At 40.7% G+C, this 23,920-nt stretch overlaps 1 protein-coding gene across 3 annotated transcripts in view; it reads right to left on the reverse strand.

Annotated features, from left to right (window-relative positions):
• Window positions 1-10,094: 10,094 nt before the first annotated feature.
• RXFP2 (relaxin family peptide receptor 2) overlaps window positions 10,095-23,920 on the reverse strand; it is a 62,561-nt gene continuing 48,735 nt past the window's right edge. For all 3 annotated transcript variants that reach the window (XM_060637424.2, XM_060637422.2, XM_060637421.2), the window contains 4 exons: window positions 22,130-22,359; window positions 21,091-21,501; window positions 17,866-18,084; window positions 10,095-13,430 (listed from right to left, as the gene is read on the reverse strand). In XM_060637424.2, coding sequence (XP_060493407.2) covers window positions 13,171-13,430; window positions 17,866-18,084; window positions 21,091-21,501; window positions 22,130-22,359 — 1,120 coding nt within the window. In that variant the 3' untranslated portion in view covers window positions 10,095-13,170. The remainder of the gene's footprint in view (window positions 13,431-17,865; window positions 18,085-21,090; window positions 21,502-22,129; window positions 22,360-23,920) is intronic.

Here is a 23,920-nt window from a genome sequence, read left to right on the forward strand (position 1 = left end):
CTTCTACACACTCTGTGCTATGATAGGTAGAATGAGGGCTTGAGCCATGTACATTTTAATTCGAAAAGGTATTTGCACCACAGAAATGTTCATGAATTCTTATAATAGATAACATGGACATACTGGCAAAATTAAACTGATAATCACATCAGTTATATTGGCTTCAGGATATATACAGGATATATTATTTTGTGCATTTCAAAATTTTGCATAAATGATACAGTAGACACAACCTTTCAAACTTGTCTTTTTTAGCCAACGTTATGTTTTTGACATTTCTCTATTTCGATGCATGAGATCATTTTCACTGTTGTTTGATAATTGACTGAATAAAACATAGTTTATTTATCCATTCTTCTATTGTATGAAACTTAGGATGTTTCCCCTTTGCCCTGTTGCAAACAGTAAGGCATTGAACATATTTGTATTTATCTCTCTGTGCACATATGCAAGGGTTTCTCTGGGGTGAACATTTTTCTAGTGGTTGAATTGTTGGGTTATAGGATATCTTAGCCTGGAATCCTTAAATAATCAGGGCCTGAGGCAGCGCTTAGGTGCTAATGCCTTATTAGGAAGCCAGGCCTAGAGCAGAGAGGCTGAGGGAAGCAGGAAGCAAGACAGGGAAGGACGAGAAGCAAATGCAAGTCAAGAAAAGATACAGCTGGTGGGTGGGCAGCTGGGCCCACTTGGCCACGTGGACTGCTCTAGATAGGCTATAGGGAATACTATTGCTAGGAACAGCCTACGGGAGGAGGAAAAGAGGAGACTGATTTGTTGGCTCCGATTTCCCTTCTCTCTCCTCTGAACGAAGTTCATTTCAAGGGAAGTAAAGCACACTGCACTTTCAGATTATATTACATGGCGTCTTTAATAGCTGCCAGACAAGTTGGATTCCAATTCCCCCTCCCCACTTCTCACCCCTCTGTAGCCCAATGCTTCTTCGTGAGTAGTAAGTGATGGGAAGAGCCAGGGACTTTGATGTCTGGCTGGCCAGCGCCAGGTAGGAGAGCTTCATAGACCTTTCTCGAGCTGGTTGCGGTGATGGTAACTGAGTTGGCGCAGATGATGCAGGAGAATTTGGGGAGGCATATGAGATGTATATCCAACAGGGTATGCCTTTTACTATTATGCGCACATTTAACTATACTAAAGTGTCATGTCAAATCATTTTCAAAAATGATTGTGATAATTTACACTCCCAGCCAGCAATGCAAAAGATTTTGTTTTCACTACATCTTTGAAAACTCAGTTTACTTTTATTAATTTCACCGCGTAAACCAGTATTTCCCTTTTGTGTTAAATTGCATTTAGCTGATTAATAATGTAAGTTTATATTTGTTTGTTTGTTTTTCACATTTATTGACCACTTGGTTTTCTTCTGTGAATTGTTGATTCAAATCCTTGGTCCATTAAAAATTTTTTTTGGTCTGTTTGTCTTATTCCTATTAATTTCCAAGTAATATATATTTATAATTTACATGATTTACAAAGACGTTTTCCAGGTCTATAAACTCATTTTTTTATTATTATCTTTTTAGGGGTGCCTGGGTGGCTCAGTCGGTTGAGCGTCCGACTTCAGGTCGGTTTCATGATCTCGCGGTCTGTGAGTTCGAGCCCCGGGTTGGGCTCTGTGCTGACAGCTCAGAGCCTGGAGCCTGCTTCGGATTCTGTGTCTCCTTCTCTCTCTGCCCCTTCCCCGCTCATGCTCTGTCTCTCTCTCTCTCTCTCTCTCTCTGTCAAAAATAAATAAACATTAAAAAATTATTATCTTTTTAGATTAAGTCTTTATTTATTTATTTTTAGAACAGTTTAAGGTCCACAGGAAAGTTGAATGGAAATTACACAGATTTCTCATATACTTCCTGATCCCACATATGAATGGTCTCCCCAGTAACATCCCCCCAGAGTACTACATTTATTATAGTTGATGAACCTACAGTGACATATCATGATCACCCAATGTTCACAGTATACATTATGGCTCACTCTTGGTGCTGTATATTCTATGAGTTTAGACAAATGAATAATGACATATATTTATCGATGCAATATTATACAGAGTATTTTTACTGCTGTAAAAATCCTCTGGACTCCACCTATTCATCTCTCTTGCTCCCTGCCCCTGTACCCCTGATCTTTTCACTACCTTCATGGTTTTGTCTTTTCCAGAATGTCAAATAGTTGAAATCCTACTGTGTGTAACTTTTTCACATTGGCTTCTTTCACCTAGTGATATGCATTTAAGTTTCCTCCATGTCTTTTCACGGCTCTATAGCTCATTTCTCTTTAGTGCTGAACAATATTCCATTGTCTGGATGTACTACAGCTTATTTATCCTTTCACCTACAAAAGGGCATTTTAGTTGCTCCCAAGCTCTGGCAATTATGAATAAATCTGCTGTAGACATCCATGTGGATGTGTGGGTGTATGTTTTCAGTTTCTTTGGGTAAATACCAAGGAGCACAATGGCTGGATCATGTGGAAAGAGTATGTTTGGTTTTGTAAGAAATCACCGAACCATCTTCCAAAGTGGCTGTACCATTCTGCATTCCCATCAGTAATGAATGGGGGTTCCTGTTGCTCACATCGTTGCCTGTATTTGATGTTGTCAGTAGTCCAGATTTGGGCCATCCTAACAGGTGTGTATTGATATTTCATTGTTGCTTTCATTTCATCTCCCTGATGATACATGATGCGGAGCATCTTTTCATATGTTGTTGGCTATCTGAGCCATCATTTGTTGGAACAGTGCTTCTTTTCCATCCTTCCTGTTCTTTCTAGCTGGGACTCCTTTATTTTATTTAAAAATTTTTCCTCCAGGTTTATTGAGGCATAATTCACAAATAAAATAGTATGTTTTAAAAAATATATGATGTGGTGATTTTATATTGCTTACATTGTAAAATCATCGCTGCAATCAAATTAATTAACACATCCATCACCTCACTTAGTTACTTTTTTACAGTTATTTGGGTGGTGAAAACACTTAAGATCTAGTCTCTTAACAAATTTCGTGTTAGAGAGTGCAGTATTAAGTAGAATGACCATGCTGTACATTAGATCCCCAGAACCTGGGACTCCTTTTTAATTTTTTTTTTTTTTTTTTTTTTGAGAGAGAATGAGAGCACATGAACTGGAGAGAGGGGCAGAGGGAGAGAGAGAGAGACAATCTTAAGCAGACCCTATGCTCAGCATGGAGCCTGATGCAAGGCTTGATCCCATCACCCTGCGATCATGACCTGAGCTGAAATCAAAAGTTGGATGCTTAGCCAACTGAGCCACCCAGGCACCCCTCTGGGACTCCTTTTAAATGTGCATTTGACCTTCTTATACTATCCTTTGTAACTCCTAAATCTTGATCGTAATTTACACATTTTTAAAATCTCTCTCCATTTTCTGCGCTTTCCTCAGTCCTAACTTCTAGTTCCATAGTTTTCTCTTCAGCTGTACAGAATCTGATCTTGAAACTATCCATGGACATTTAGGCTCTTTCCATAATTTGGCTATTGTTGAAAGTGCTGCTATAAACATTGGGGTACAAGTGCCCCTATGCATCAGCACTCCTGTATCCCTTGGGTAAATTCCTAGCAGTGCTATTGCTGGGTCATAGGGTAGATCTATTTTTAGTTTTTTGAGGAACCTCCACACTGTTTTCCATCACCTGATGAATGGATAAAGAAATTGTGGTTTATATACACAATGGAATACTACGTGGCAATGAGAAAGAATGAAATATGGCCTTTTGAGGCAACGTGGATGGAACTAGAGAGTGTGATGTAAGTGAAATAAGTCATATGGAGAAAGACAGATACCATATGTTTTCACTCTTATGTGGATCCTGAGAAACTTAACAGAAGACCATGGGGGAGGGGAAGAAAAAAAAAGAGGTTAGAGAGGGAGGGAGCCAAAACATAAGAGACTCTTAAAAACTGAGAACAAACTGAGGGTTGATGGGGGGTGGGAGGGAGGGGAGGGTGGGTGATGGGTATTGAGGAGGGCACCTGTTGGGATGAGCACTGGGGGTTGTCTGGAAACCAATTTGACAATAAATTTCATATTTTAAAAATAAATAAATAAATAAATAAATAAAGCAGATAGATAAAAGAAAAAAAATAAACTCTCCATGGAGTTTCTAATTTTAATGAATACATTTTAATTCAAAAAGTTCTGTTTTTAAAGGTACTTTTCAGGGGTGCCTGGGTGACTCAGTCAACTGAGTATCCAGCTCTTGATTTCTACTCAGGTCATGATCCAAGGGTTGTGGGATGAAGCCCTGCATCGGGCTCCACCTTGAGCATGGAGCCTGCTTAAGGTTCTCTCTCTCTCTCTCTCTCTCTCTCTCTCTGTCTCTCTCCCCTTCTTTCTCTCCCTCTGTCTATCTCCCCTGCTAGCACTCTTTCTCTCTCTAAAAAAATTTAAAATTAAAAAAGATACTTTTCACAGGGTCTTATACATTTTATAGTGTCAATTTCTTTACTTCTTGAATAATTTTTAAAAATGTGCTTTATAGATTTTGTCATATAATTCTATTACCTGAAATTTTGTTGTTGTTTAGTTTTGTGGCTTCGTTGGTTCCCCATTTCTGGTGTATTGTTTCCTTGTGGTTTATTAATTTGGGATTATGAGCTCATCATTTGTGAGACGTTACCTGTAGAACTTCTATAAAGGCTTGTATGAGAATCTACCATTTTGGAGATGTTTGTGAGGACTGAGTTAGGATAGATGTTTTAGAGAAGTTTATATTTGGCACTTCCTGTTATCTCAGGGTTATTTATTATCCTCTTAGAATTAATTTTTGGCTAAATTTATTGGCTTTGGGGTTCATAGACCTTAGGAAGTCTAAATTTGTAATGGAAATCCACATGAATATCCAAGACACACACATGCACACACTCATACACACCCATATATACATACACATATATACATACATACAGTCTTCTCTGAGTTTAGAAATAAGAAAATATATCCTGCTAAAATTGTATGTGAATTATAGGAAAATGTATTCTGAACATATAAAGCTCTCCGAGATGAGTGAAATTTTGAGAGTAAGATGAATCTACTGCTTGTTGAATAATTAACACATTTCAGGCTATGTGCTAGAATATGTATCTGTTCATTTAAAGCTTTCAGTAATTTTGTGAGATAGTCATTATTTTTCCTATTTTAAAGATAAGTAAACTGAGGAGAAATAGTGGCAGGCTATTTTACTCAAATGTCACATTTTATGAGGACTTTCATTGCCATTTTCTCTCCTCTGGCAATAAGTTATCCACTTCCCTTATTTATTCATTTTTCCTGCAGAATTTCTCACCCTCTAGCACACTATAGATTCTGCTCATTTTCCTCTATTAGCGTTTCTCCTGCCAACCCCCAAGAACGTAAGTTCCATTAAGACGGGCACAACTTTCTGGTCCATGTGTTCACTGCTGACTTCTGTTACCTAGAATTGCCTGGCATAATGGCACCCAATTTATATTTGTGAATGAATGAACAACTCAAATGAGATGCTGGGTGCTTTTGCCTATGCCCCATTCTACTTCTGTGCTTTAATTTACGAATCTGTAGCAACTGTTTTATCTTGAGTTTCTTAAAGGCCTTTAAAAATTAATGGGTTTATTCTTTTAACTTAGTTATGTTCCAAGGAGGTGAGGTTGTCAAATGAATTAATTCCAACATAACAAGGTGTTTATGTGTATGTACATGTCTGCAAAAGCATGCACTTGTGAATAAATAATGCTTGACCTCTAACAAAGCCTATCTGAAAGCATTTGGCAGTCTGCAAAGAACTGTTCAGTTATGTTTCTGGTATGATTTGTTGCTATAGGATCATGGCCAGATGATTAGACCTCCTACCATTGACTTAGGGTACTTACAGCCGGCTGAGAGCATAAAAGTGAACTTAGTCAGTCTGCTTCCTGATGTGCTCAACAGAAGAGCCCATCTCACTTTGGGCCTCACTCTGGCCTTATATCCCCTCTCCAAATACTGCCTACCCCAGGAGAGAGAGAGAGAAAGACAGACAGACATAAAGCCAGGAATATTAAGAGTAAGGATGGAAATGAGGAGGCAAAGAAGCAGATTTTGAGAGAGGTAAGGAGGGATGTGTGTGTGTAGGTGTAGTGAGTGAGAGAGCAAGAGAAAAAGAACGATGAATGTCAGCAAAAAGTTTGACAGAGGAAAAAAGGAAGAGAAGTAGAAAGAAAAAGATATTGTGGTAAAAAGGAGTGTCCTGTGGATAAAAGTGATAAGACCGATGCATCCATGGGACTTAATCTCTGACAGCAACTCTAAAGCAGTCCCCCGGTTGTCTGGCCAAGCATATTTTATTGGAATGTGAATTACCTGTTCTTGAAGATGACCTTGTCAGACAGCATTGTGGCAGCTTCAGGTAGCTGCACAAGGCCTATTTGCTGACTGAATAAATGAATGACAATAGAAATTTAGATGTGTATTTCCTAAAGTGATTCACTTCCTTAAAAAAACTATTATTTTAGAAGCATACATTATGTCCAACTGTTTTCTTATTAGCTGACAAAGAGCATGGCAGGACTCCAAAGATGGCCATGATCCACAGTGAACGAGCAAAGGGCAGGGCTAATGGCTGGAGAGACATGGTTGTGAATCTAAATCAAACTCCGTGCATGGTGGGTTTAGACTTAGTCCCTATGCAGGACAAAAGTTTGAGGCTTTTCTTTATTTTAAACAATAATATAAAAGAGGTGGAAATGAAAAATTCAAATCAAGGGAGGAATGAAGCATTTTTTTTTAAATTTCATTTTTAAGTAATCTCTACACCCAATGTGGGGCTCAAACCTACAACCCCAAGATCAAGAGTTACACACTGTACCAACTGAGCCAGCCAGGTGCCCCAGGAACCAAGCATTTTTGAAGGAAAATATAAGCCACTGAAGAGTGGAAACTAAGACAAAAAGGATTTGTTGTTTACAAAGCAGCAAAAGGATACAACCCTTGATCTCTAAGGCTACTGCCAGCTACATAAAAACAGGAAAGGTAAATCAATTAATATCACTGGTTCAGTCTCTATGATGGTTATCGTGTGATCTGAGGTTTCCACCCTACTCCATCCAATGCCTCTTCAGTGATATGCATAAAACTTTTCCTTAAGATCCCTTTCTCGATTCCATACTTTCAGTGGACATGTCTGCACATTCTGATCCTGTCCAATAAAAATAAATAAAAAGAAAAAAGTTTATGTAAGCATAGGTCCTGGACTGAAAATAGAGGAATTGAGCAGAAATTTATATAGGGAGCCACTAGAATCGTCCTCTCCCCTCTCCAGCCTGGGCCACTTATGGAGTTTAAGTTTACGGGATTTTCTCTTAAAAATCTTCCAAACAAATGATTTTGGTGGGTTTCAAACCCATTTGCTAAACATGTAAAAATGCATCACTTTTGGATGAGCTTGAGAGAATAGCTGATTCTCATCAGGGAAGTTAGAAATTTCAACAAAAGTTGTATGGTGGAGAAGATTAAAAAGTGTCAAGATATGATAAGAACTACCAAAATAAGCCCCTTCTATATTTAGTTATTTATGTATTTAGATTTGTTTTTATATTTTATTTTTTAGAGACAGCGTGAGCAGGGGAAGTGTAAGGGGTGGGGGCAGAGGATCTGAAGTGGGCTCTGACAGCACAGAGCCCGATGCGGGGCTCAAACTCATGAACCGTGAGATCATGACCTGAGCCAAACTTGGATGGTCAACCGACTGAACCACCCAGGCACCCCTCTTTATGTTTATTTTTACATGAGCTTTAAAAATTAATTTACTTATCTATGACAGCCATGGAGAGATTGAAGCCTGGGAGGGATTTAAGGAGGACAAAGAACAGGAAGCCAAGAATAAAACCCCAGAAACTTATTTATAAGTTTATGGGGGCAGGTGGAGGAAGAGGAAACTCATAAGGACGTGAGAAGGGAGAGCCAGTGGAGTAGTGTAGAATAGGAAAGAATGATGTCCTTCCTTCTAAGAAAGGAATTTGGAGGAGCAAGTGGTTGTCAGTGACAAATTCTTCAGAGAGATGAAGTAGTTAAAGAAAGGAAACTGTCCATTGGGCTGTTATCATTAAGACCTCAAGGAGCAGTGCCTCCATGGTGTGGTGAGGGTAGAGGCATTCCGTTGTTGAGAAGTCAAAGCACCAGTGACAGAGTTTACCATCCTTTCTAAATGTTTAGTCATAAAGAGAAGGCAAAAATAGACAGATGCTAGTGTCGGATGGCAGGACGGTCTTAGATATGAGAAATTGAAGCATTGTGAGCTGAACAGAAAGGGCCAGTGGAGAAGAGAGGTTGATGATAAAGGGAGGGAGTTCAAGGCTGATGGTGCAAGGTTTGAGGCAGAGATCAATCCTGGGTCAAGAACCACGTGTTGTATTTTGGTTCTGTGGGGAAATTGGGTAGGTTGTTATGTCTTTACCCTAACAACACTTTACCCCCAGTATATGGGGTATAATCCCAGTCATAAGTGCTTGACATACCTGTGCATATATGTGTTTTCCAGAATAATGTAGGTGATAGTAGACCTATTTATACACTTACATGAAGAGACCAGTTTATGACTTGTAGTCAAATAAAATGGTTACTTGTTAATTACATCACTGTCCGCATTCCTAGATTTTTCTAGCATTAGGTCACCTAATTTTTTTTTTTTTTAATTTTTTTTTTTTTCAACATTTTTTATTTATTTTTGGGACAGAGAGAGACAGAGCATGAACGGGGGAGGGGCAGAGAGAGAGAGGGAGACACAGAATCGGAAACAGGCTCCAGGCTCCGAGCCATCAGCCCAGAGCCTGACGCGGGGCTCGAACTCACGGACCGCGAGATCGAGGTCACCTAATTTTTAAGTTGAACTCATTGCTACACTGTTGTAATCTTCCACGTCTTAGGAAAGAGTCACTGTCTGAGGCTTTGCCTCAGTGTTCTTTCCATAAGAGAATGGGGGCCCTGTAAGCTTTCGCCAGAAGAGGATTTCTGAACATCGCACTGACCCATGCATTGATTCTTTCTGAGACCTTGTAATATCCCAGGGAAACTGAGAATTGGATAATCCTTGAATTTTATGTAAACTTTTGGATTTTTAATCCACACGGACCTTCAGGAAGTGGTTTAATCCACATTATAGATCTTGCCCAAAATGGGATAGGCCATCAGTTTGTGTGATGGTCCTAAGGAAGCCCAGTTATAGAGAATGGAAGAGATTTAAAGGCATTTGTCTGAGAACTTACAAGTAGTTGATGACTGAGTTGGAACTATGGCACCAGCTTTCTGGTTTTGACTCTGTATTTCTTTGTCCTAAATATATACTGTCTGTAGCAGGAAAGTATATAATAGCTTCCATTGCAAAATCATTACTGAATCAAATACTCTAACATCGTGAATTCAGAAAATCAGGAAACAGGTGAAAGTTTTATGGGGTCCCAGGCAGTCCAGAAATAATTTCTTTTTGTATCCAAACTAGTTGTGAGTTTATGACTCGAAATAGTTATGCTTTTTCAGGTCCTAGAGATAAGAAGTGTCACCATGGACTGGGGCCAGACCATTGAGATGGCATAAGATACCCATCCCTGGATCTGCAATTTTGTCAGGTGGCCTTATTGTATTTTATTTCTTTATTTTTAATTGATTTCTTCCATATGTGTCATGTGGGGAGTATCCTGAAGACTATTCTAAATGAAATACATTTCATATAGGTTTCAGTCAGCTTATAGGGCTTTAGGAAGTGTACCTCAAGGACTTTAAGGTCTCTTACTGAAAAACCATCTAAAAGAATACTCAAGGGGCGCCTGGGTTGCTCAGTCGGTTAGGCGTCTGACTTCGGCTCAGGTCATGATCTCACGGTCCGGTCGGTGAGTTCGAGCCCTGCATCGGGCTCTGTGCTGACAGCTCAGAGCCTGGAGCCTGTTTCGGATTCTGTGTCTCCCTCTCTCTCTGACCCTCCCCCGTTCATACTGTCTCTCCCTGTCTCAAAAATAAATAAACGTTAAATTAAAAAAAAAAAAAAAAGGAATACTCAAAACAACAACAACAACAACAACAAAGAATATTCTGATTACATTTTGTGTTTCTGGTTCAGAAGTAAACATTATCTTTATTAGAAATGCATCTTCTGTCTTTCATAGACAGGATATCAGACAACTGACATATGAACAGATTAATATAAGGAGAAATATTTATAATCACTCTTTCTTTTTCTTTTTCAGGAAATAAGAAAATACAAATATTTATCTTCCATGCTTTGTTTCTTGAGTAAAGTTATCTAAGGCTATTTATTAAATAGAACCATACGCCCATTTACGCTACATTGAAAAAACTAAAAAGAAATATGTCTTACATGTATCCCTTGTTACTTTTGGAAGATCCATTTACTTCAGACCTCCCTTGGGGGCATATGTAAAATTATAGGGAGCATATGATTGGTGACACTTCACCAGTTTTCATTTCTATCATGTACTTTCTCTGGATCTTTGCATTGCTTACCAACTTGAGAATGGTAAAGCAGAGTGAAGAATCATATTGGGTGAGATAAATTCTTGAAAATGTAGCATGAGTATCTGCATAGCAAGTTACCAAATACTCATTTGATCTGGCACCGAGGTCACCCTTAAGAGAAAAACATTGGGGTGATGGCTCTGCTTTTGTGGCTCTCTGATGCTATAGAGACTAGGCCGGATGGAGCTGCGGATTTGAGGCACATGGTCAGGTGTAAAACTACTACCTGTGAGCTAAAGCTCAGCTATGTGTAACCCCACTTAGAGCTCCTGGTCACCAGGGTCTATTTCAGCAACCGCAGTGGGCATAAACTATTTTAATTTTGATTACAAATAAGCCTTAAGAATAAAACAAAGTGATATAAGTAAGCTTAGCTATGTCTAACACAGATAAACCACGTACCCCCTTTTGGTACACTCATCTGAGGTTCCATATTCATTTCTTAGAATATATTTTTTTTTACATTTCAATACTAGATGTCAGTAATACACAGGCACATGATGGAGATGCGGATTGGGTAATTTGCCCCCATTCTCTCTTACTCAAAGATGGCACAATCTATGGCCTCTTATGTTCTCAAGTCATGTTTATTTGCTGTTTATGTTGTCATGGGAAGTGGTTAAAGACCAGAAGTAGTATTTTCATATCCACACAGAAACATCGGGTTTAGAAAACAAGTCTAACAACGCAAAAGACCTCACTCAATCCAGATAAAAGGCTGTTATTTGCTAAAATTAAACATTTCTTACAGGTTTCTATTTATGTAGCAGTGCAGAATAAGGCCGTAAATCACTAAGCTATTAGAATTCAATTCTATACTATCCATTAGCATGCTGCTAACCAATATATAGCTTCCATTTTTTGCGTGAAAACTTCCCTGATGCACCTGACCTTGTGTTTCTCATGTGTCTTACTTAACAGTAAGAGCACAGACATTCACAAACACAGTTCCCAGATGCTTGGTTCATGGCCCACCCTTCATGCTTTTCAAGAAAGGGAGACACACATTTGTGCTAAGATTGCAATATCCTGGGCTCAGGGTCTAGTCCTTATTTATGTTCCTGATGTTGGGAAATGTATTAGGAAATAAATCATCTGATGATCAAGGACTGGCAGAGGGCATTTAATAAAATGTCAGCAAATTCAGGAAACATGTCAGGAAGTAACTCACCATAGTGAGGAGACAAAATGGAGAAAAGTTTGAAACCATAAGGGAAAAGGGCAGCCTACTTAATGGGGAGGAACGTTATCTGCAGAATCCTCAGAAAGATTTCACTGATGCAAAAGATGTTTCACTTGGTTGAAACGATGGTTTTAGTCACTATTAAGCAATAACAAGTAAATTACCAGAACTGCCGTGACACATGAACTCTGGGATTCTTTCCTGGATGCTATTAGATGATAGGAGGTAATCTGGAGTTCTTGGTCAGCTGCTTAGATTCTACTCATTAAAGGAACTCAGAATGAAGACAGCAGTAAAGACATTCAGGTTTTGCCTCATGCTTTGGAAAAAGGGGTAAGAGAAAAATATAAGATGTGCTTGTTGACTGAGATGCTGTGTTTCCCAGCTATACTCTCTCTCAGGAGAAACATGGTAATAGTCAATAAACAGCCTCTGTAGTCTTTCTCAAACATAAAATAAGATATGGACAAATGCAAAATATAATTTTATTTACCTGATTGTTTTTCACATATGAGCTTTCATGGTAACGACACATCCAGGCCTTCACAAGTAAGTGTACATTTTCAAAACTCAAGTCCAAACTTACTGGCCTTTTTGAATGAAATTTCTCTGAGTAAGCAAACGGACCCAATCAAACCACTATTCTTAAACCCCTTTAACACGTCTCATCCGTGTGTTTTATGAAGACAGAACTTCCTAGCCGTAGGGATGCTACTTTAAAGAAATTACCCTTGAAAGAGATTAAAATGTAGTTTTGGCCGTTGGGGTGTCCAATTTTTCTTCGTGGCCTGGGCAATCTCGAGAAAAATAATCTTGTTTGCGATCTCAACTCTGCTGACACTAAATAACAGCCAAGAGGGTGAATGGTACTAGGCTTAGTCTCTGTCTCTCTGCCGTTTTGTTGGATGCAACGGCCTCCTGTAAAGATGTGCTTTCAAAGTTTCTACGCCACCGGCATAGAGGGTGAGGCTGGAGGCGGGCGAACATCTCAGAAATCCTTTGCCCTCAGTTCAGTAGGATGCCGATGATTTCCTTTGACGTGGAAAAAGCAAAGAGAGAGATGTGAGGTTTACGTGACGATGGCCACCGTGGAATGAGGTGTCATGAATGTTTTTATTTTACGGACGGTGCAATTCAACTCAGAAGTGGACATGCAGTGCCAACGTGCGGGGCCTTCACTTGCAGGGGGGTAGTGTCGACCAGCTGCGGATCAACGGCCCATCGGCCTACTATGTGTGGTTTCGCTAGTGCATTTCCGAAATGCCAAGAGCGAGCAGAACCCATAGGTACAGTTCTTCGCACGGCTGATAAGTAGTACAGCTGCCATCGGAACGCAGTGCCAGAAGTCACTCTGCTGTGCTCTCTGTGCAGAAAGGTTTGCTGTTGGGAGAGATGAAAAGCACTGCAGGTAGCATGTTCCAAACGCTGTCCTTTTCTTACAGGTAGTCCCCTGGAAGTCCGGGGTTCCAAAACCATTGCTAGGAAAATGGCTTCACTATACCGTCCCCGAGGGTTATCTTGTTCAAAACCCCAAGTTTAAGTGCGGAGGAGTCATCCGTCCACACAATGGATGTCGAGAGACTTTCTTTCTTCGTTTTGAAAACGGATTTCCTCCGATGTTTGTGCAGCAGCTGTTTCAGCTTGTCTTTGAAAAAGCTGGTTGTGAGAGTGTAGAGGATGGGGTTCAAGGCACTGTTTACTGGAAGGAAGAAAATGACTATCCAGGAGGTGATTGTGCCTGGAGAGGGAAAGGAAATGTGGGAAATGTCATGAAGCGGAAATTTTAAACAGACACAAATAGCACATAACGGTTTGTAGTCAATGTTCCTTTGGGGAGGGCTTCCTATGACAGTTTTCTTTCACCATATTGAGACCTTCTCTGTTGGAGGAGCAGAGGACCTATGAATTCAAGGTCCTACCATTCAGAAATTTTTGAATTTCAGTAACTAGTTGGTAGGTTGTTGGGAGGCCAACTGAGAGGAAATGTATTAAAAAAAAAACACTTCATAGATGTAAGTGTATATATGTGTGTGTATGTATATATATATATATGATGTATTTTTCTTGTCGTTATTGCTTTTCTTTATAGATACGTAAGAAAATGACAAAATACTTCTTAATCAATAGATCAGTGTTCAGGAAATATCTGGTCCGGGCTCAGATGGGACCTCGGTCTTAACTTCACTCCTCAAGGCCTAACTGTCCCGCCCTCGTATTCCAACCATCCTTTTCAGAGCGGAGGCTGAGGATGTGACGAGCAAAGGAGAATACATCTTCCAACTGAATCAATCCTTCTGTGTGAAGCCTTACAGACGCTCATTAGAATACGGAGGGAAAGACGCCACAAAACTTCCTTGTGAGTAGACGTTTGTGATGATTGTGCCCTTTCCGAATACATCACGCACTTGGTGAGGACGAAGTGTGTTTTTGTCCTTTCACGCAGCCTGCTCTTAGGTTCATTGAGCTACGGGACCGTGGGCAAATCACCTAAGCTCCCTGGACCTCAACTACCCTACCTGTGAAAGGGGCTGATGATAACTTACTTGATCGAAGTCGGGGGGCTGGGTGGGCCACAGTCGGCAGCTCTGCTGACGTCCCTCTTCAGCACTAACACCTGCAATTCTGCGACCCCCCCCACACTAGGCTGCCTCCTCTTACACCTTCAAAAGTGTAAAGAACTCCCAGCTCAGGTGAAGAGCCGGAGGGTAAGGCCAAGGATACATTCCCTGTTACTCTCCCTTGTCTCCTTCTCTTCCCTCCCCATCTCACAATTTTCTTATCCTTTAGACATTGTTCTTTGTTCTTCTTTGCCCTGCTTTGTTCCTTCCATCCTTTCTGTTCTTCTTTCTTTTCCATTTCTTCTGACTGCTTATCTGACCTCCCCTCCTCTTTTTCCTGCTTTCCTGTTATCCCCTCCCTTCTCTTTTTTTCTGTATTTGCCTTCCTCTTCCTATCCCATCTTCTCTTTCTTGTCCTTATTTATTTTTTTGAACTGGAAAGAATATGGAAGAAAAATAGCTATATTTAGCATAACTCAGATTTATTAAGCTTTCATAATACTACATTACGGGTCTTGAATTTTTTAAAATTAGATAGTATGGACAGTGCATGACTGAAATCAAAACAAAACCAAACAAAACAAGTGGCTTTTTGTCTGTTGTGTTCCCAGAGGAAATTGTGACCAGGAATGAGACTTCCCATTCAGTCTCAGGGTGACTCACTAATGTAAGGTCAGCAGGTGACTTCTGAGAAAGGAGGGCTAAAGCTGGCTTATCTTTTGGGCTGACCGCATGTGCTGTCAGTGACATGCCATGGTGGGGCACACCCCAGAGTTCTTGGAGGATGAGGACAGGATGGGTTTAAGTCAATGAGTCCAGCATTTCCTACAACACTTGGGGAGTCAGACAAGCAAGAAGGGGCTTAGTCAAATGTCGTCAAGGCTACTCTGTTAGGTCCACCCAGTGTTCAAGACAGACCTCAAAGGATTAAGCTATAGATGTAGAGAAAGACTGATGTGTGGGCCAAATAAGGTTGTCACAAAACATTTTTTTTTTCCCTTTCTAGTTTCCTATCATGATCTGGAATGTTGTAAGCTCTCCAAGGATGATGACTACTCCTGTGGCTCTCAGATACCAAAACATCTTGATCACCAGACCTCCCCTGACTCTAAATCGGACAGTGCTATGGGCTGAATTGTGTGCTCCAAAATTCATGTATTGGACCTCAGAATGTGACTGCGTTTGGAGACGGCCTTCTAAAGCTGCCATTAAGTTAAAATAATTTAGATTGGTCCTCATTCCAATCTAACAGGTGTTCTTAGAAGAGGGAAACTTTCATACACATAGAGATACTGTGGGTGCATATGCACAGAGGAAAGACCACGTGAGGATAGGCTGAGAAGGCAGGAGGGCCAAGGAGGGAGGCTGCAGCAGAAATCTGCTGACACTTTATTCTGGACTTCCAGCTCTCCAGAACTGTGAAAAAATAAATTTCTATCGCTTAAGCCACCCAGTTCGTGTTACTCTGTTATGGCAGTCCAAGCAGAGTAATACAGAGGAAAAGCCTCAAGGAGTTGACAGGCTCACAGAATATGAAAACTGGAAGGAATTCGAGAGGCCGTATGAACACAGTCTCGGTGAGGTGAGGTGATCTGCCTCCATTTCCTCAACTGGTCAGCGGCGGGATTAGGACAGAAACCCAGGACTCCTGCCTCACTTGGTCCTTCTATCACCACACAAGGCTGCCTCCTCCCACATCAAAAACAAGCAAGTGCCTGGGGTGGGGGAGGGCATCAAAAGGCATGGAAAGAGAAGTTTGGGAGGTTGATGAGACAGTCCCCTCCCACCCTGTTCCACCACTCTCGGACCAGCTCAGCATCTTTAATTAAAGAAGCATTTATCAAATAACATTATGCAAAAAAAAAAAAAAAAAACCACTTGTGGAAAGATAAACAACATATGGTCCCTATCGTCCTGAAGCTTATAATCTGAAGGGAGCAATGAACACATAAAAAAAAAAATAACACCGCTGGGAGGCAGCTCGGATGAGGTTAATAAGTGAAGTGCAAACAAAATGTCACAGACATTTAAGCAGTTGGGTTAGATGGGTGTGGGTTGGAGAGATACCTAGACTGGTACCATGGGAGAGGGAGTATTTGGATTGAATCTTGAAGGATGAGCAGGGGTATTTAGGAAGCTAGAGTCCTACAGGTTGAGAATATAATCCAGGTGGAGGAAACATCTTCCGCAATGTCAAGACATCAAAAAGGTACAGAAGGGAAAAAAATCCTAATCATTCGAATGGATTAAGTCCCAGGAAGGAGTTCACATAGAATCCTAACTAATGAAAGTGTTTTTTCTCTGGTTGAACTAGGGGTGTGGGTGGGAGACCCCGTTCCAACAGACATCTAACACTCTAGAGTGGAGCCTGGATGACAGAATACACGAGGGCGGGGTAGGAGGTGATTTTTAATGCCGATCCCAGCACTTGGATTTTATTCCATGAGCAACGGAGGCCCACGGACCTTTTAGTCCTGTTGAATTCGGAATGCAAGGATGTAAAAATAGAACTGTCCAGGACGCTGTCGCATACTGGATGGTTCGTCAAGCTCTTCAGCGGTGACCATTAATATTTAAGTAATTCTGCTCCTCACTCACATGCAGCTGAGTCTCCCCAAGCAATGGCACATGCATTCTTAAGGCATCTGCCCTCGCCACTCAGTGAAAGTTCCCAAGTAGTCAGCCGTGATGTCTCTCTTGATCTGCACTTTCACACCTTGCATCTGCCTTGTGATCAGTCTAAACTGACAGGTTAAGTGGAAGCTGTGGGTGTTGTGTGCCGTTTCGCAGCGAGGCACTTGACCAGACCTCCCGTGACTGCCATGCACACGCCAGAGGGACAGAAATCATTACAGCTGCTTGTTTCCTGGACATTGATCACTCTTTTATAAGCGCTTCCGAAGCGTCCACCCCATGCTTGACCCTGGGGTGCCAAGATGAACGGATACAATTCTGCCCCGGATGAGCACCCCCCCGCCAAGTAGAAACCCCGTGTCCCTGGGAGTCAGGCCAAAGCTCAGGTGGCCCCTCGATGACTGTGATTTCTAAGTCCCGGAAAGGGGTTCGCATAAAAACCTAACTAATGAAAGGGTTTTTTTTTCCTCTGGTTGAACTAGGGGTGTGGGTGGGAGACCCCATTCCACCAAACATCTAACACCCTAGAGCGGAGCCTAGAGTGACAACCATACGGCAAGGACCGTGAAATAAACTGGTGGTTCTTAAGGAGGGGTGTGTGCCTCAGAATCACGTGGGCACATGGAGAACTTTTCCAAAATACCTGCGTGTAGCTCTTTGTCCCTGTAGATGAAACCTGGGCTTTTTGTGTATATTTTGATTTTGTATGCGTACTCTTGGTTAGGAGCCACTGTCTAGCTCAGATAGAAACGAGACACTAAGTGTTCGTTTTTTTTCTCAGTCCTGTTTCCTTATCGTCCTTGTCTGGATTGCACCACTGCCCAGTTACTGTCTTAGAATACAGACTATAAAGTATTAAGGAAAATAATAGTTGTTTGTAGGTGTTTACAGAGCATTTACTATATGTAAGGCACTGTATTCTGGTCTTGCCAAGGGGCTAAAGAAAGCACAATGTACTTGGGAATAATAGAAGGGACTGACCTGGTATTTCCACCCGGAAGAGGGAGAGAATTTTAATTACAAATACAGGAATCCAGCAGATGGCATCAGAGAACACTATAAAAAAGAAACGATTTGCAACAGCCACCTCTCTTCCAACATGATTCCTCACTTCCGAAGTCTGCAAGGCAGTTTTTTTAATGGAACAGAACATAATAATATAGGAAAACACAATGATGAGAAAAGCCAGCAAGTTCACACCTGTTGGGAAAAGCACAGCTCTTAACATCTCAGGTGTATAAATCAACAGTAAAAGTGTTGTGTTACATAGATGCTCATTATGGCGCCTTCTTAGGCTGTACTTCCAAGGATATTTTTGTATAGGTCCAGTGGCGATCAGCTAAAAACCCTGAATCCAAGGCTATCAGCTGCAACAAGCTAAAAGAATTGGGTTTGTCAGATCAAAAAGATACTGGAAACACACAAACCCTTTATAAAGAGTTTCAGGCCTCTGAAATTCAGATCTAGGTGTAGCATGAGGTGAATTTTAGCTTTTTGAAAGCCAGAATAAAGCTATTTTCATTTTTCAGTCCCCGCAAATTCAGATCTTAAGGGATTATTGTAATCATCTGATTATCTCAAAAAATAAACATGACCCCATTTCTTTATCTTATAAATAGGAACAAAATGACTTGGAATATCAAGAAGATAATAGCCTCAAAAACATTATCTCCCATGGTTTTTGGTCTTAAGTAAAAATATTACATAGAACAAGAATGCATTTTTTGTTTTGTTTTTTTTTTCAGAGAGCTTACAGTAATTTAAACTAAAATTCAGAACCCTTTAGGCTTGTTTTAGAAGAAAAAAGAGAAGAAAAAATAAAAAAAATCAACTGTATGAATGATTTTTTAGGGTCAAATATATTCTCACTATAGGGTCAACTTCTCACTTAACATCACTATCTTATAATGCTGACTTCTTAGTCACTTTGTTATATTCTTGCTGGAATAAAAATACTAAGAGTAATTATCACATTCCTCACTGTGAGCATAAAACATGCATACGATTTCGAAGTTGTTTAAAAAAATGTTCATCTGAATCTAGACTATGTGTAAGATGGGTGAAGTCTAGGGGAGAATTGTATAAATTCCCAGTGTTCTGTTGCTTTTATCCAAAACATTTCACATTCCATAGAATCTCATAACAAAGCCATTCAATAGAATTTTATAAAATTGGTTTATCTTAGGCCTCTTGTCAGAAACTTTAGTTAAGAATAACAGGTAATGACTTTTAACGATGATCCTATAATACAAATTGTGAAAACAGACTTACAGGAAGGATTAAAATCGTGTGTTCTGAAAGCACCATAGGGATGTGAGATGTTGGCAATAGGGGAGACTAGGTGAGGGGTAAATGGAAGCTACTCTCCTTGCAGCGTCTCTCTAAATCTTATTCCATTCTAAAATAAAGAATTGATTTCCAAACTGTGTATTTGTATATTCTTTAAAGAGAAAAAAAGGCTCTAGGACTCTTCTCACAGGTAAGCCAAGTGTATATAGGTGATGATGATGATGAGTGTGTGTGGGTGTGTGTGTGTGTGCGTGTGTGTGCACGTCTCTTGATCTACCTGGAATACATCACAGGTGCTATCTTACCCCACTCTCCTTAACTATAAGATCCAGCTACACCTAACTTCTTGGCCTTTCATCTGGGCCTGTTCCCTGGCTTTGGACTTCTACCTCCACTATGTTTTTTCCTGGAACAGACTTCACTTGGTTAATCCTTCCTTATCCTTTGGGCCTAAGGATTTGGATTCATTCCTACTGGAAAGCTTTCCCCGGTGCTCAGATTTGGGGCCTCCTAGAACATCCAGTTCTCCTCCTTTGTGGCATTTGTCAGTTTGTGACATAAGAATGTGTTTACTTGTCTTCATCCTCCTTTCTGGTGGTAGGTCTGTGAGGGCTGATCTGTTGTGTCTCCAGTGTCCAAAAGAGTGCCTGGCCTATAGCAGGTGCTTAATAAATCATTGATGAATCAGCGAATGGAATGGAGCGGAATGCGTGTGTGTGTTAGGAGGGGTCTCTATGAAGTGCATCTATGCTAGGAACAGCTTATAACGTCCATGAAAAAATAGCTATAGAACGGGGTCGTATGTGAAGAGTATTATTAAAATGGTGCTAAGAAGGTATATTTCTCAGAAGAAGAAAAGGAATCCATGAAGAAGAGCTGGACCGGTGGTTAGAGCGATTTTGTGAAGTATCTTAAGTGACTAATGTACACTTGACCTTGGCAGTAGCAGGGAGTCATTGAAGGTCTCAGAGCTGAGGCCTTTTTGATACTCAGGGAGTGAACAGGTTAATAGAAGAGAGAAAGCCCCTGAGGCCAAAAGACTAGTAAGGGCTAATGTAATAAGCCCTTCAGGGTTGAGGTAGTGAGGTTTCACATGAAGGTGATGCTAGGTAGAGACTGGAAGAAATAGAAGGCAGTGGTATATTTTGATGAAAAAAATATTTGATGAGAAAGAAAGGATGATAGAGCTTATCGACCACTTAGAGAGGGGAAAAGATGAGAAGGGGAAATTAAGATGAGAATACTGCTCTAAAGAAATGATATGGAAATCGTCTTAATTTTAAACAGCAGGGATACCTATTGGACAAAAACAAATGTGCGTGTGTTTTTTTTTTTAACCTTAAAGAGCTCCACTTCTCATTCACTTTTGTTCCGGAGAAGGTAGGATCTTCTTTTCTTAAAAATTAGAGGGAATTAAGAAAAACTGAAAGCAGTTTTATTAAGCACTCTTCCAGTTTTGATTTTAGAGCTGCATTTACCAAAGGCAATAAACCTTCTTGGTATTTCCATTCCAATAATCTCCTGTCAGTGAGTTTCCAGAATTTTATTATTATTATTTACTTAACTCATATCTAGATTGTAAAAAAAAAAAAATGAGTTCAGATAACTTGACGGGGTCACAGGTCAAGGTACTAACCTAGACTTCCTCCAGCTCATAGTCACAATGTGAAAATCAAAGGGTCTTACAGGTAATAAAAAATCATCCAGAGATCCTGACAGTATGTTTTTGTTTCCCATACTAAATCTCTATATAAAAAGTTTAATAAAAACTATACTCAGTAAGAATTTTTCTTTAAAAAAGGACACAGTCTTGAGTATATTCATTTACTATCTGAAAAGGACAAAAACACCGTTGATGAAATATATGATATTTCTACCAAAATTATGTTGGCCCAGAAAGTGAAAAATATAATTTACCTAGGAAAATTCCAAGAGAATAACCTTTGCTTCCGATATCTTCTGTTTGGTCATAATAAAGTGGGAAACACACGCCATTTTTTCCATAAAAGTTTCCAAAATAATCCTCATTCCAAAACGGAATCACAGCTATTAAAAATCCCATAATCCAGATGCAAATGAGGATGACCGAGGTCTGCCATTTTCCAGGACGAATATTACTGAAGGGAAAGACAATGACCAGAAACTTCTCCAAAGTCAAGTACGTCAGCAGCAGGACGGAGACTTCGGTGGACAGCATGGCCAGGAACCCCATGAGGCGGCACTGTAAACTCTCCATCCACAGTAACGCATACTTCTGATACTGCCCACGGTATTTTATATCAAAAAAGCCAATGAAGAACAAATAAACACCCATCAGGCAATCTGCACCTGTTAAGGAATCAATACATTGTATGTTGATAGTTCCCAACATTTCAGTTTCGGTTTCCTAACTGGGTCTACTTCCTTCATCCTGTATTAAATGAACTAATATAAACACCTACACTACAGCAGTCTCTAAAAGCCAATGGACTTCACAAAAAATGTCCAATTCTAAAACACTGTACTGGGTCTTTGTTTTATAATTTTTAAAAATCGTGGTGTGTGTGAGGGGGTAAGTTTTGTGGGGGAAGCTAGTTTTTAAACAGTAGGTAAGTATTACTGGCCTAGTTAACAAAGAGAATAATTTTCTGGGCTCGAGGAGCATGGGTGCTGTTGTAATTGAAGGCAAACTGAGCTTAGTTTGTAACCCACAACCTGTCCTCCATAATCTTTCTGTTGATTCATTAGCTCCCTGTTACCCCATTTCCAAGATATAACCCCCAGCGGTGAATGCTGGATCACTGCAAACTCATGCAATCTAAAACAGAAAGCCAAAGAGAACAGTAGTTCATACTCAGAGAAAAAAATGCCTAGCTCATCTAATCCGTACTAAGTGCCTTTGTTGAAGGCCAATATGTATCTAGTGCTCAGGTCACAGAAGACATCCTAAATCCATTTAGGTAGGAAACATACTTACAACAAAGGATTTTGATGGACGTAGCGTGGGTCGTATTTTCAGCTTTAATGAAAGATCTCATGCCAATGACAAAAAGATTTCCAAAGCAGGTTATGAAAGCTATAACCCAGACAAATATTCTGAGGATATTGTTAGCCAAGAGGTCCTCAAATGAAGAAATGCCGTCAGTCAAGGGCATACATATGCGGACATGGGGAGCATAGGAGCAGTATCGAAAGTTTTTGAAATAACTAAATTCAAAGGGAAAAAAAGAGTCACTTTACAGCAATGACAGAGAAACTACAGTTGCCATCCTGGCAGAGCTGCTGCTCTCTCAGGGAGGCAACTTCACTAGGTGTGTTTATCTTTGTTTAATAATGATTATGCAATTAGAGTGTTTCCTCATTACATATTACGTTACTCTGGGCAGTGTTCTTCTTGGAAAGACAAAGAACCTAAAGGGCATAGAAATTCTGTGGCTTGACCGAGATGTGTCGGGTGAGGACATGAGAATGTGAAGTCTCCAGGACTCTATTTCTTCCTAATTTCCTGGATTATTCTCTAGGGTATGGTAAAAAGCAAATTGTCATTGTTACATTGATCTGTAGCACACATTCGGGGGCTTGGGTCGGGGATGTAAAGGACCTCGCCGAAAGCATTCCTGCCTGGTACTCAGTTTAAGTACACTCACTTACCCAGCCTCCTTTCCCCTGACACTGGCAGGAAGGGAGAGTCTCTGAGACTCGGAAACCTCAGACTCACGGGAGCTAGGAGAGGAAGCAGATTTCTCACCAGAGCCTAAAAGGGCTTACACAGTTTCTAGAGAAAAATACAGGCTTGTTTGTGATCAAGGTATTTGTGACCTAGGTGTGTGGAAGCTTCATGTGATTGAATTGGGAGGTCACTTGGCTTACTGCTGCTCCCTAAACCTGTGTATGTAGACTTTCCCCCCCCCCCATACAACTTCTTTTAGTTCATTTCTCTTTGTCTAATCCTTTTTTTTTTTTTTTAACCATCTCTCCATTCAGTTTTGAGACTACAGAGTTAAAGGAAGCTTTCCTTAGCCGCGGCCTCAAGGCCCCTCAAGACTGGATGCCCGGATCCACTCACCTCCTTCCCTTCATTGCTAGTTCCACCCGGGCACCCTGTCTTTCTTCCCAAACTCAAACAAGCCAGGCTCACCCCCTTATCACTGCAGTGCTTTTGCTGTTCCCCCTGCTTGGAAGATTCTTCCCCCAGATATCGCCAGGCCTGCTCCCTCCCTTCGTTCTGTTCTGCTCAGATGTCCCAGCTCTCTGACTTCTATGTGAACCATCTACATCCTCCCTCTGACCCTTCATCTTGTTCTGCTTTTCTTCACCGTATGTGTTAACTATTTGTTTGCTTTCTGGGTCCCAAAGCTAAACGGAAGCTCCGTGAGGCAGACACTTCTCTCTCCTGTTCATCCCTGTGTTCTCAGATCTAGCACAGGGCCTGACACATGGGAAGCCCTCATCTAGCCACTTCCTAGATGAGCAAGTGAATGATGGATAATTCAGCGCTGGGCTTGTCAGGTAGAGAAATAGGGGGCCATCACTGCCCCCAAGTAGCTCAGAGCCTAGCTTCCTGACATCATCTATCCGATTCAAGGGGCTTGATGTATAAATTCTCTTTTTATCTTCTCCCTGCCTGGAGTCCCTGGCACACACCTGACTTGACCTCTTAGTCTTAAAGGAGATTCTTAAAGGAGATTCCATCATGTCTGCTGCCTTCAGACAGAGCCAGCTAGGGTCTTGGTCATTCAATCTCTCCTCCTGCTGTGACCAAGGCACT

The sequence above is a fragment of the Panthera onca genome, chromosome A1 (assembly GCF_046562875.1).
Source record: "Panthera onca isolate mPanOnc1 chromosome A1, mPanOnc1 haplotype 2, whole genome shotgun sequence".
In the NCBI taxonomy this organism is placed as follows: Eukaryota; Metazoa; Chordata; class Mammalia; order Carnivora; family Felidae; genus Panthera; species Panthera onca.